This window comes from Arvicanthis niloticus, chromosome 3 (genome assembly GCF_011762505.2).
Source record: "Arvicanthis niloticus isolate mArvNil1 chromosome 3, mArvNil1.pat.X, whole genome shotgun sequence".
Taxonomy (NCBI): domain Eukaryota; kingdom Metazoa; phylum Chordata; class Mammalia; order Rodentia; family Muridae; genus Arvicanthis; species Arvicanthis niloticus.
The window spans coordinates 92,887,647-92,901,924 of record NC_047660.1 but is presented as its reverse complement, the minus strand read 5'-3'; the positions used below and the strand labels follow the sequence as shown (position 1 = coordinate 92,901,924).

The window sequence follows — 14,278 nt, the reverse complement described above, 5'->3', positions numbered from 1 at the left end:
TTCTTTAGATCAGGCAAGAAAATAGAAAAAATGGAGAGGGAACCCAGTAGTAGCCAATGGTTAGGGCACTCATTTCTTTAATAATGACCACTTTGTCTTAATCTTACATTTTCTCTCACACTTTTCTACATCTATTTGCTCTACATTTTACTTCTAATTCTCAGTGTAAACCTCATTAAATGTGGTCAGTACAGATCATTTCATGCATCCTTGGAATTTCATCTGCCATGTTAATTCATCTTTTATTTTTGAATTTAGATTCACTCAAAATTTCAAATTGAAAAAATAACGCAGCCAGTTTTTTCTTTCTTTTCTAGATTTCATTTATTGAATTTTTTTATACAACACATTCTGATTGCTTTCCTCTCCACCAACTCTTCTAAGATCCTCTCTCCCTCTCCTTGTATCTGAATTCACACCTTTTCAAATCTCTCCTAGAAAAGAAATAGCCATTTAGATAATATTGATAAACCAGCCTGCCTCCATCTTAGGCTTGAAAACTGTCTTACACTAAAGAAAAAGTATGTTCATTGCTGTTTATGATTAAATACATTTTGCAAGGATTGGCCTATAGCTTATCAATAACTGTAGCTCAAATGGCTCTGTACTACCTCTTCCAGAATGGCAAAAATGCCTTTGTTTCTTCTAAAGATAATTATGACCACATGTTGTTGTGACCACCCGTTACGATCACTTTGGAGTGATGTTCAACTTGAAACCATGTTTCTGTATCACGTGGCTGTTATGATCCACTTGTTATGTTTATGTTCTGCTTCTGCAACAACACTCATTTGCCTGGAAGTCTCTATGAAGACTATGTTTTAAACATAGGCACAAACATGGAAGCAGAAACTGAAGCAGAAGCTGTGGAGAAATATTGCCTACTGTCTTACTTCTCATGAAGCCTACTTTCTTTTTGCAACTCAGAACAATTCCTAGGGTTTGCAACACACATAGTGGGCTGGATGCACCCATATCGATAATTATTCAGGAAACAGTCTAATAAAGTTGCCAATAGGACACTTTTATGGAGGCATTTTTCAATTGAGGGTCTCTCTTCCCAACTGATTCTAGTATGTGTCAAGTTAACCATAAACGAGCCAGCATATTTAACAATGATAAATATACTGAGAAAAAAAGAATCAAGGAAACTATTCCATTCACAACAGCCTAAAAAAAGAGAATATTTTGGGGTGCACCTAACCAAGGACATAAAAGACATCTGAATTGAACATTGAAACACTGAAGAAACTGAAGAAGACACTAAAACATAGAAAGATCTCGCATGAGCAGGGACTGTTAAGATTAATATTGTGAAAATAATCATTCTATGAAAAGTAATCTATGAAAAGGATATATCAATGAGGTGCCAATTTTTATTCACAGAATTAGAAAACAATTTTAAAGTTCATGTGGAAACACAAAAGACATGGCTAGCCAAAGCAGTCACAAAGAATAAGACAACTTTGGAAGGTAACTCAGTACCTGAGTTCAAGTTACCAGAGTCTGACTCAGACAAATAGTCATCATCCTTTGGTCTTATTTTGGATTTTAATTTTGGGGATATGCATTTTATCTTTTTCTTTTGAATGGCTGAGTCATTTCTCTTTGGGCCGAGGGACTCTATTTGGTTTGGCTTTCATCGCCCTCGGATTTTCTGTCTCTAAAGTCTGATCTAAATTTTGGGGCCTACTGGATGACCTTTGACAGGTTGCTCTCTAGAGAAATTAAATTTATATCTTTCTTAAAAAAATAAACCTTTTCTTTCTTTCCCTTTTTCTTTCTTTTCACTGCCTTTAAATTTTTATCACCCCCTTCAATGACCACCTCTATCAACAGACACTTTGTTGAGATCATTTCATTTATCAAGCTCAACTATGAAAAGGCAGTAACTGGGACTTTTTCAGGCCCAAATAGCCTGTAAAATTCTTTAAGTGCATTTCCGACTCTATGCCATCTTTTCTCTGCAATGGTTCCTTCTTGAGGAAACCAGGGACATAAGTCTATAATGCAATTAAAAATGACAACAAATGCTGATTTTTCAGCTTTACTCCTTGTGTTTTTAAAGAGTTTCTCATCTGTTCCACATATAGTTCATGCTGACTTATTTCTTGCCCCATTTTCATGCCATGACTTACCAGTGTCAATGCAGCAGGTTTTCCCAGAGACCATCTTTGTTTCACATTTGAATTTTTGGTAGAAAACCCTTCTTGTAGTAATGTCCCTCAAAAAGTTTCTTGTTCTCCCTTCCCCACATTGGATGCCAGGTGACCAGGCCTGAGGGTCATTTAATGGGGTCTGCAAGGGAGACAGTGGGGATTCAGGGGCAATAAATGGAGACAAGACATTTTTCTGATCAAGTCTCTTTTATTGAAACACAAGCATGGATATATAAGCACAAGCAGGGGAGTGCAGCTGGAGACAATTAATGACTAGTGCCTAGCAGCTGGGGACACTAAACAACAAGTCCAGGCTATGTCAGAAAAACAAAATGATTTTCAGAATGTGCTCAGCAGTTGTGGCTGCTCTCAAGAATATCATGCTAGAAAAACAAGTCTGTAGTCAGGGTAGACAAGGATCAACCTACAAATATATGGCCCCAGAGGGCTGCAAAGAGGATGGCTGCTTTCTGCTAGGAGTGGGGTCCCAGCACCTTTGTAGTTCAGTCTGGCTGGAAGTTGTTGGGAGCCTTCTCCTAGCAGAAAGCAGCTATCTTCTTTGCAGCCATCTCAAGCCTTAGAGCCTGACAATAAACTTGTTTTGCAAACAGCCTACAACAGCTGAGCACACTCTGATAAACATCTTGTTTTTCTCACATACCTTGTTTTCCTGTTTAGTGTCCCCAGTTGTAAGGCAAACTTGGTAAAGCACCTTCAGCTGTGATCCCCTGCTTGTCCCTGGTTTCAAGGCATGTGGTAAAGTGTACAAATACCCAGGATTTCTTTTCAATAAATGGGACTTGATCAGATTCTCTGTCTTCTCTCCATTCTTTGTGACTCTTGCCCTTCCATCCATACTCTCTCTCTTGCTAGACCCTGTTGACTGACCTGACACACAAGAGCACAAATTAATTAAGAAGCCCAAGCCCCATGAGAATTTAGAGATCCATCTCTGTCTGATAGCTGTGGAATTTCAACATGGTGACACCACACCTGAATAAGGAAGGTTCTTATGAGTGAAGAGTTAAAGATCACACTTTCATTCATAAGAATACATAAGAATACTCAAAAGTGACTGAAACCAAGCAGTCAATATGCACAGTGTATAGCCTTATCAAAATAGTAAATCAATTACAGGAACAAAACAACAACAAATCAATAACAAAACTTCAAAGGAAAACCAAATAAACAAAGTTAGAAAAACAAACAAAATCCAAACTCCAGAACTGTGGGAAGCAGCATTCCTTGGCTGCTCCTTTTGCAGCACAGACTTACAGCCTGTGGCTGGCCTTGGCAACAAAGTAGAAAAGCAGTTACTGATGGAAATCATCTTTTCAACAGAAATGTAAGCAGGTCTCCTTTTTTTGCAGTGTGTGTATGAAGGATATGTCCTCCCAAGACTGAGCATAAGACATGTTACAGTTCTTGGCTCAAAGTCTGCAAGTTTGTTAACTGATATTCATGAAGTTATTCTTGATGACCCCTCAGGACAAGAAAAACTGTACAGTCTCAGAGTCTTCCTGGATGCCCAGCAGCTCTTGATGTGCCTCACCTCTTCTCTGAATTCCTCCAAATGTGCACTCTTGCTGGGCTAGTGGCCAGATGAAATTAAGGCCTATTCACACCAAGGAAAGCAAGATGAAGAAGAGACTGCAGCCATCTATTGCCATGGTGATTAGGGATGAGATGTCATAGTGGTGCATTGGCTGCACACACTCAGTGCACCTCACACAGCAGTTCTCTTGGTGGAAGATCTTGTCCTGGTCTGTGCCATGTTTGAGTTTCTGCAGGAGCATTCAGAACTATGGAAGGAAGGGCCAAAGGCCTGGTAAGGATTTGTCAATTCAGCTATCCCTCCCACAGCAGCTCTATTCAGCTGGACAATCCAACATGACCCATCAGCTGAGGCCATTCCCTGATCCCCAAGTGTCATAGAGCACCTGTGCTTGGATTGCTTTCTCAGCTTTTAAAAACTGCTAGAAACGGACCTGAGAACTACACACTAAACTAGAGTTAAAAAAAACCACCATATTTCTCCTATAATCCAGGTATATTATATTAAGTAATGAGAACATTGTAGCAATGTCTGAATCTGAGTTCAAGAGAGATGAGAGCTACCTCGGAAACCCTGTAGAAACCTTATGGAGAGCCTGCCAATAATTTAAGTGAAGGCTATGATTATTTCTTCAGTGCTAGAACCTACCTGGGTTCCACTTGTCAATCCCTTTATCTGGAAATACCCAGAGAAACCATCTCACATGAACTCCATGGGCACTGCCCTGGTCCTATAATCAGCAAGAGTGTGTTAAAGGCAAATGTTCCCAAGGCTAGTCACTGAACTATAAGGTGATGGTCATGAAGAAACAGAACATACCCTTGTATGTCTATGGCTATTGTAGGGCATAATCTCAAACATACAAAATATTTCTGTTCACACAATATGACCATGGTATATAGCAGTAACCAGTTTAGTTTTTCAGTTATTGCTAATATAAAAATTGCTCAGTATATATTCCAGGTATCAAACATCAAATCTTGAATGGGATAGGTGCATAGTGGCATAGCATATGGACGGGTCAGGCAGTGATGTGCTTTCCTCTCTTAAACTGAACTTGGAATCAGGCTTCTTGGCCTATTATCTAACCTGGCTTAGCAAGTTCCCAAGGCTGTGTAGAGCAGGCTTGTGTCACATGTCGGTGGTAGAGTAGCTTCTTGTTCACTGTGTCAGCCTTGTCCCTAAGTCAACAGCCTCTTCCCATAGGAGCTTCCTTTGCCATAGCCTGACTGACCTGTTGTCCAAAGCTATGAGCCCAGAATAATAAGAAATCCCCATAACTAGGATAGAAATGTACCAATTTCTCCCCATCATGTGACTGTGTCAGGGACAGTTTCAGTAAGATAAGGCTGACTAATTGAAATGCCAAATGCTTGTTTGGATTATCTCACACTGGAGCAATGGTCCATGGAAGGGCTGCACCAAATGGTACATTTTCACTCTTTAGCTGATGGACATCTGGATAGTTTCTCCTTCAGGGCTGCTGTGCAGACCACTGCAACCCTGATGTGCCCTAGTTTCCCTGTGTACATCTACTACTTGTTCTGATTTGCTGGGTCAAATGGGATTTAATTTCCACTTTCTGAACATGGCTTCTCACAGACCTACCAGATTTTACACTACTAGACCTGTCTAAAGGTCCTCATGACTCCCAACCCCCACTGAGGCTGATTTTAACTCAGAGAAAGCGATTTTGAATAACAGCAGTTGCAGAATGCTACACAGATAATATAGACTGAGTGCTTTAGAGTATCATGACCCTCAAAAGCTCCTGAAACAGCCCTGTTCTTGCACCACAGCTCTGGGACTTCTGCTGGACGCAGATGCAGCTCCAAGCAACTCAATCTCTCAAGGAATAAAATCCAAGACAAACTCCAAGGCAAACTTTTACTGAGCAGAGGTAGCTTGAAAGTAAATGGTAGTAGAAAATGAGGAAAACAACCTGGAAGACTAACAATGCACAGTTTGTCACCTGACATTCCAGTGGGCTTTGACAATTCACCAAGAGCAGAAAAGGGACATAAACACATGGGTTTTATATAGCAACCTCCCCCTTACACCCATTCACCATATTCCTTTGATTTGCTCCAAAGGACTTCAGTGAGAACCAACAGTTTTCCCCCTAATCATTTGAAAATGTGACTTTACAAGAGTTTTTGTGTCCTGTTTCCCTTGGGAGCTAGGTTTAGATGCAGAATAATTGGACTGATGTATATGATATTTCATGGAAGCATACTGATATCTCAGCATACTTTACTCATTAAACTTGGCATCTCGAGACACATACAGGTGTATGTCAGAAGAAAGTCACACATACACACAGAAAGACACACATTAACAACACACACACAAACACACAAACCGTTGTATATACAAACACCCATACCTAGATAACTTCGTGGACACTGACACTGGTTTGTCTATGTTTCTGGTTAGACATGAGGCCAATCTGCCTCTGATGCCTCATCCTACCTGCTGATGCTTGGCACTTGGGACATAGATGTTCTTGTTGGCCTCCTCACAGAAGCTCTTATCTTCTCCATAGGACACTTGTGGTTCACTCTGCTCTACCAGCAGATTCCTGTTCGTGTTCTGCAGCAATACCCTGATATTGTATTTCAGTTGAGAACATTCTCTAAGGAGTTGGCAGTGCCTGGTGCTGAACCACAAACAAACAAAATGGTGATTCCCAGCCAGCTTCCATTGGCCTAACACTCCTCCCAGTACCATCATCCCTGCAAGTGCCCTGGTCCTTAGACAGCCTAGACAGACTAGAGTCTCCAGTCTACCTATCAGCACCAGTTAGAGGCAGGTCACATCCAGAGACCAGCCACATTCCACCAGACTGAAAGTACTCCTGTAAAGCCTGACAGTAAGAGGGTTTGTGTCCATCAAGGAAGAGGAAATGTTTCTCATGGGTGCTTATCTGTCCCTGGTACTAGAAAACCATCACCAGATAGAGGGCAATTCCCCTCTGAGAGAGGAGAAAAGACCCAACAGGAATACACTCTTTCCATTTTTGTCATGGATCCCAGATTTTTAAATCTCTTGTCAGAGCCCTAGAGGTTCAGTGTTTTTGATATTCCCATCAAGGTTGAAATGTTTTCTATGTGGAGGATCTTGAATTTGGAAGAATAAAGATGGAAAGGTCTTACAAACTTATACACTTATACACTCTTCAGACTTAGGACACCTGAGTCCAAGAGGTACAAATCCAAGACCCTTGCCTCAAGGCAGGGTTCCTGTTAAGAAACAGATAGTATAGAACCAGAGCCCTGACATTTGTTCAAAGTCCTAGAAGGACAGAAGCATTGCCTGCCTAGTGCTGGGGTCTCAGCTGTGTCAGTCACTCACCTGTAGGCATAGTTTTCTTCTATGACCTCCTTGTATCTCTCCATGGCATCAGTTATTGACTCAGTAATTTTCTGGATATTCATAATGGTCTTTTCATGGTTTCTTTTCATGATATTGAATTCGATGTTCATCCTGTATGAGGGCATGGACCAAGGAGCAAATATTTCTCTAAGGATCATGTGCAAAATGGATGTATCCTAGACTACCCCAACCAATAATATATGGCACATCCTTGCTCTTTGGAACTGGATTCTATTGGTTCTAATTAAACTTATAATCCTGGGCACAGGACAGCAGAGCCAGGGGACCAAATGGAGGGAGCAGATCTTCCAGAGCATCCTGTGTGAGCCTGAAGGAATACACTAGTTCTGTGAGAACTTTCTCCTAGTCTCTGCCACAAGCTTGGGCCCAACAGATATCTCTGATGCCTTTTTTTATTTTTAAGGCAGGCATCTCAATCCTTGGTTCCTATTGTAACATGAATTCTCAGAGGACAAGAATAGTATTTCCAGGGAAAGTCTTAATAACACTTCCTCCCCCAGGAGATTCCTATGTGACACCAGTGCAAACACAAGGAGCAAAGTACCCTGTGGATCAATTTGGGCCTCTATGGACTCAACACTATACTGACCTGCAAACTGTGCATCAGACAAATCCTCAAACCCCATCAAATCCCAGAACCTCGGATCCGGAACAGCACACACACACAACTACATTCACACACATACACACCAACCCACCCACAGATACAATTAGAATGCCATCTAAATCCAGTGAGGTGCCATAGTCTCAGAGTATAAGGACCAATCTCAGAGGAAAGCAGTGATGACCTGCAGGCATTTCATTCACACACTGAGAGACAGCAAGTCTGACCAGGTCCTTCCAGTTGTGGACAGAACCATTCAGACTCCTAGCACCTCAAGGTCTAGTATCCTACTACTCCACACCTGTCAGGGCTTTCTAACATGCATGATTAGAGATGACACACTCCTTTGATGAGAGGAAATCTCGGGTCAATAGAGAGGGCACAATACTGTCAACAGGGGACTGAGCATAATTACTACCTGTAGTTCAAATCATCATAATTGTACAGGTTCAGCATTTCACTAATTTCTTCCTCCTCAAAGCTCATCTTCTTGATGTTCAATTTCAGTTCTTCCAATTTTGTCATCTGCTTCTGGTTATTGATGGTGGAATTTTGGGATGATGTTTGCCTAGCAGAGTCTGGAGATAGATAAACACTTAGGAATTTGCAGAGGTGATGGCTCAGAGGCACGACAGGACATTCTGAGACCCCAAAAGAAGGTTGAAGAAGAGGAAAAGCCAGAGATAGGGTGAATCTCAGAAGGAGCAGAAAAGCTATCTTTGAGCTGTTCTGCTCATCTATATCCCTCTTCCCAACCTTCATCATCACACATATGCCACACTCACTATTACAGGGCCCCTTGCACTGAAATCCATAAGCTGCCTCAGACATGAAGATTTAGGGATCCTTGTCAGCTCCTATCAGATGTGATGCAGGTAAATCCTGGAGCTCATATTGCTTAGCACCATCAAGGTCTAATCACGTGTGTTAAAACACAAAGCATCTAAGACCCCACATATGACCAGGGTAGCATCCTTCTCTGTTCTGTTCTAAGAGACTCCTTTAACCTGCAGTCATCTAGAGGATGAAGGGCTTCAACTCCTACCATGAATGGACACATTGTTAATCTCATAGTGCCTTCTCCTGACATTCTTTGCCACTCAAAATGATATTAAATAGCTCCCAGAAAAGTAGCTGCAAGCTCGTCAGTACCCGGCTCTCTGTCAAACTAATAATCAGAAATTCTTGACTCTTGTTCTGCCATCGAAAAATTCCAAGGGTCCAGCTTATAAGGCATACTGATGGAAGGCCCAGCTCAAGCCTATTTCTTCCAGGAAGTTCCCCAACTCTACCCAGGACTCACTGTGCCTTCCCCAGAACGATTTCAGTCTTCCTTTTTTACAAGACAGGAGGCCAGCTTCCTTCTTACTTGGAGTGGTCTCTCCTTGATCGCCATTCTCTTTCCAAAATAGCCTAAACAGCCTGGAAAACATGCCTGTTTGTGAACCCAACAGGCACTGAAGAAATATCCCACAGGCAGCTGTCACCACAACACAGGTGACATCACAGAAGATTCTACTTCTTTCCTAGATACAAGAGATTGTCCAAGGAAGGCATTCCAGATGATGTCACTAGGAACTGACATGCCCTAGCTACTAACTAGGTGTCCCCAAATTGTCCAATTTCTGGGGTGTCCTTTGCTGGAGCCTCTCATGTGACCTGGGGAATATCCTTTGGCAACCTTTCCATCCAAAATTAGAGATTTCTCTCTGCTTCATTAGAAGCAAAGTTCATTGGATGGGGAGAGTTGTTTAGGACCCGGACATGGGTAAGAGATTTTTGTTAGATCCTAAATCTCTGGGGACCCTGGATGAGGGAAATTGTTCTCAATAATAAATATAACCACCTGAGTCAATTCATGTGCCATACAGTCCAGTGCCCCGAGTTTTCCCTGTTTCCCTTTGGCCAATATCTTTCTTCTATACCTTTAATTGTATAATACATGGATAACATTTTCTCAATGTTTAGTTTGGGTAGGCAGGGGATTGTTTCCTTCACACATTAAGTTTCTGACTCACTGTTAGTCTCAGAAATCAGATCTGTTCCAGGGGAACTTCACAAGACTGAAGCATCCACTGGAAGAAAGAGTTCATCAAACACTCTGAAATCTACTGTCATTAAAGATCAACATCAACCACCGATTGCTCTCCCTTGTTGATTTCCACAGATATGCCCTCCACTAGAGGGATGTGACCTCTTCTTCAGGCTCCATCCTGGCAGGATAGTCTGAAGCTTCAGATCTTCCCAATTCGGCATTTCTTCATTAGGCATTTCATGCCTAATCTGCATGGTTATCCTAGATGAGAAGTGACAGATCTTCTCCAAACCTGACAATCTGTGATTCTAGTGCCTAATCTTGAACCCACATGGGTACCTGGTAACCTAACAAAACCAGCATGCAATCTTCATGCACCTGTACCTAAAGGTCTCCAGTAACTTGCATGTTTGTTTTCAAATAATCTCTTTCAATTAAAAACCACACAAGTCTGGAAGGAAAAAGATCAAATGTAGGGACTGAAGAGAAGGCTCTTCCATTAAGAGCATTTGTCTATCCACAAGAAGACCCAGAGGGCAGTTAACAATCCCATTACTCTGGCTCTAGGTGGAAGGCCATGCCCTCTTCTGGCCCTGGGAGGAATTGCATGCATGTGGTGCACAGACATCCAGCAGGGAAAGATATAAATAAATGAAAGAAAACAAACAACAACCCTCCAAAACCAAGCAATACCCTAAAAGCTCCAAATGGGTAGCCACACTAATATTTTCTAAAAATAATGCCATGTCTTAACATGTTTGGGACTTCTCAACATAAAAATTTGGAAAGTCTTTATCTGGGAAGTCATAATTTCAACTTCACAGTTATCCCCAAGGCTGTATTTCAATGAAACAAGAGGCAGATAGCTCTGGATTTCTGGGTTTCTTGTATACACCAAGAATGAATATTCCTTTCCTAAGACTCTTACAGCAATACAGTTGTGACTCTCATTAATTTCATCTGCATGACTATTTCAGGAACATGTGAATGTATGCACCATATTTTAGGGGCATCTAAATATAGGACCTAATCTGAACCAGAACATATTCCACCCACTTTCTTTATCTCAATAATATTTTCTGTTATATAAGTTGATTTTTCAGATATTAAATTCTCATTGCATTTCTTCAGTAACCCCTACTTGGTTGTAGCATGTAGTTACTTTAGGTTGCAGATTTCAATTTGATAATATTTGGAAGAATCTTTCCATGTCTTTACTCTAAAGTATTGCAGTATAATTAATTATCTTGTTATATCCTCTGGCTTGGATAGCATGGCAATCCTAGCCTCATAAAATAAGTTGGGAAATGTCCTATTTTCTGAAATAGTTTATGAAGTATTGCCATTATTTCTTTGTAAAATATTTTACAGATTTCACCAGTAAAGCATCTGGTGCTGGCTTTTCTTCACAAGAAGATTTTGAATCATTAATTGATACCTTTTCTCCTTATAAATTTATTCTTATATTTGGATTATTCCTGTGTGTGTGCAGCAGTTTACACAATTCTATAAACTGTTCATTTTGTTCAAGTTGGTCAATTTGTTACCATTAATCTATTCATAATTTCACATTGTAATAGTTTTTTCCAAAGGCAAATAGGAAAAGATCCAGGCAGCTAGGAAGAGGGTCTTAAAGCCCATGCCCACAGGGGCACACCTATTCCAAGGCTATACCTCCAAATAGTGCCACTCCCTGAGCCAAACATATTCAAACCACCACAAATGCTTAGGAGCCTGAACTTAAGTCTTCACTCCTTCCCAGAAAGCACTTTACTAACAGTCATCTACCCGGCAACAAAAACAAACAACAATAAAACTGTTACATTGTAGCTTTTATGAATTATTTTTAAATTTAGAGGTGGGCAGTGGTGGTGCACACCTTTAATCCCAGCACTTGAGAGGCAGAGGCAGGTGGATTTCTGAGTTTGAGGCCAACCTGGTCTACAGAGTGAGTTTGAGGAAAGCCAGGATAACACAGAGAAACCCTGTCTCAAAAAAATTAGACATTAACTCTTTATTAGATACATAGTTTGCCTATTTTCCCAGTCCATAGGTCATGGTTTTGTTGATTTTTTTATTTAGCATGAAGAAACTTTTCAGTTGGTGCAGTTCCATTCATTTCTCCTTTTGTAGAATGAACTTTTGGATGGGATGTCCACATCATTGCCAGGGCCAAGGGGTTTCTCTTATTTTCACCTAAGGGCTTATGGTTTCATGTCTTCTCTGCATTTTCAGTTCATTTTTATATGTACTACAAGACAAGGGGCCAATTTCATAATTTGGTTATGGAAACATACTTTCCTATTACTTACAGAGGTCATCTGTTCCTAACATGTCAAGGTTATCAAGAATCTAGTGTATCAAGAATAAGCTGGTCATATATCTTCAGATTTATTTCTGAGTTCTTTCCTCTGCTCCATAGGCCTGGAGCTGTCTTTATGCTGTCATATTGCTTTGATTACTATAGCTTTATAAATATAACTTTAAATTAGTATATGTGAGGCCTTGAATGATATTTTCTTTCTGCAGAACTGCATTGACTATTTAAAATTTTGTTGGTGCCATAAAAACTTAGAATTTCAAAAAGAGTCTCTGAAGTTTCCTTGGAATTTTGATAAGGATTACACTGAATCTGTCTATTGCTTGGGGTAGCATGGACGGTTATGACAATATTAATTTATGTGATCCATGAGCACAGGCTTTCCATTTATTTGGGCCTTTAATTTCTTAATTCAACATTTAATAGTTCATAATGTACAACTCTTTCATTCCATTGGTCAAATTTATTCTATAGGATTAATTTAGATATTTTAATTATGTGTAGGTGTGTGTGTCTGTGTCTGTGTGTATGTTTGTGTGTGTGCATGTGACTATGTATAAGTGCCAGTTGGAGTTACAGAAAATTATTACCTGATTACTTACCCATATTACTGATATGGGTGCTGGGAAATGAACTCGGGTCCTCTGGAAGAGCAAGAAGTAAGCTTAACATTGGAGCCATCTTTCCAGCCTCTCTGGACACATTGACTCTATCATAGGTGAAATTGTCTTGTTAAGAAATCCCTCTCTCAGAAACTTGGATAGCTGAGAAGCACCTTAAGAAATGCTCAACATCCTTAGTCATCAAGGAAATTCAAATCAAAAGAACCCTGAGATACCGCCTCACACCAGTCAGAATGGCTAAGATCAAAAACTCAGGTGATAGTAGATGCTGGTGAGGATGTGGAGAAAGAGGAACACTCCTCCATTGTTAGTAGGATTGCAAGCTGGTACAACCACTCTGGAAATCAGTCTGGTAGTTCCTCAGAAAACTGGACATAGCATTACCTGAGGATCCAGCTATACCACTCCTGGGCATATACCCAGAAGATGCTCCAACATATAATGAGGACATATGCTCCACTATGTTCATAGCAGCCTTATTTATAATAGCCAGAAGCTAGAAAGAACCAAGATGTCCCTCAACAGAGGAATGGATACAAACAATGTGGTACATCTACACAATGAAGTATTACTCAGCTATTAAAAATAATGAATTTGAGAAATTTTTAGGTAAATGGATGGATCTAGAAATTATCATCCTGAGTGAGTTAACCCAATCACAAAAGAACACACATGGTATTTACTCACTGTTAAGCGGCTGTTAGCCCAAAAGCTTAGAATAACGAAGACTCAACCAACAGACCACATGAAGCTCATGAAGAAGGAGGACCAAGACGGGATGCCTCAGTTCTACTTAGAACGAGTAACAAAAATGCTCAAGGGAGCAAATATGGAAACAAAACATGGGACAGAAACTGAAGGAGGGGCCATCTGGAGACCATGCCACCTGGGTATCCATCCCATGTACAGTCACCTAAGCTAGACTCTGATGTGGAGGGCTGGAGGTGCATACTGTCAAGAACATGATATAGCTGTCTCCTTAGAGGTCTGCCAGAGACTGACACATTCAGAGGACAATGCTCACAGCTAACCACTGATTTGATCAAGGGTTTCCCAATGGAGAAATTAGAGAGAAGACTGAAGGAGCAGAAAGGGTTTGGGACCCCAGAGGAAAGCAATAATAACAAACAACCGGAGCCCCCCCAGGGTCTAAACCACCAGCCTGGGAGCACATAGGGAGTGTCCCATGACTCCAGCGGTATATGTAGGGGAGGATGGCCTTGTCCGGCATAGGTGGGAGAGAAGATTCTTGGTCCCATCAAAAATGAACACGGGGGGGGGGGATGTGATGGTGCGGAGGGGTAGTGGGGGCAGGGGTTAGGTGGGCGCAAAGCCTCATAGAAGCATGAAGAGGGGGGATGGAATAGGATGTTTCTGGGTAGTGGGAGGAAGTGGGGTAAGTGGATAAAATCTGAAATGTTAATATAATACCCAATTTTTTAAAAAGATGAAAAAAAAGAAAAAAGAAAGAAAAAAAGTAGATTTAATAACACAAATGGAAGGATTTAGAAATTTAGGAGGCAGTTTATGTTAATGGAAACATCATCATAGAAACAGGAAAATCACACCCTCATAGAAGCACAAGA

The 14,278-nt window shown here is 40.8% G+C and overlaps 1 protein-coding gene across 2 annotated transcripts; it reads right to left on the bottom strand.

Moving 5' to 3' along the window:
- Positions 1 to 1,330: 1,330 nt before the first annotated feature.
- Positions 1,331 to 12,170, bottom strand: LOC117705501 (uncharacterized). Of its 2 annotated transcripts, XM_076931520.1 has the most exons (5): positions 9,018 to 12,170; positions 8,133 to 8,292; positions 7,069 to 7,200; positions 6,187 to 6,373; positions 1,331 to 3,961 (listed from the first exon to the last, which is right to left on the bottom strand). In XM_076931520.1, exons 1-5 carry the CDS (start codon positions 9,145 to 9,147, stop codon positions 3,956 to 3,958), a joined length of 615 nt encoding a protein of 204 aa, XP_076787635.1. In that variant the 5' UTR covers positions 9,148 to 12,170; the 3' UTR covers positions 1,331 to 3,955. The 2 variants fall into 2 exon arrangements, with proteins under 2 accessions (XP_076787635.1, XP_076787634.1); XM_076931519.1 differs by having other exon boundaries at positions 8,133 to 9,144.
- Positions 12,171 to 14,278: the final 2,108 nt, after the last annotated feature.

What these genes read in the sequence shown, in the direction of transcription:
- LOC117705501 (XM_076931519.1), bottom strand. Translation starts at nt 8,545, where the DNA reads ATGTCTGAGGCAGCTTATGGATTTCAGTGCAAGGGGCCCTGTAATAGT. An exon ending in TATGATGATTTGAACTACAG is followed by an intron (nt 7,201 to 8,132) that starts GTAGTAATTATG and finishes GCCCTCATACAG; the next exon opens with GATGAACATCGAATTCAATA. An exon ending in GAAGAAAACTATGCCTACAG is followed by an intron (nt 6,374 to 7,068) that starts GTGAGTGACTGA and finishes TTTGTGGTTCAG; the next exon opens with CACCAGGCACTGCCAACTCC.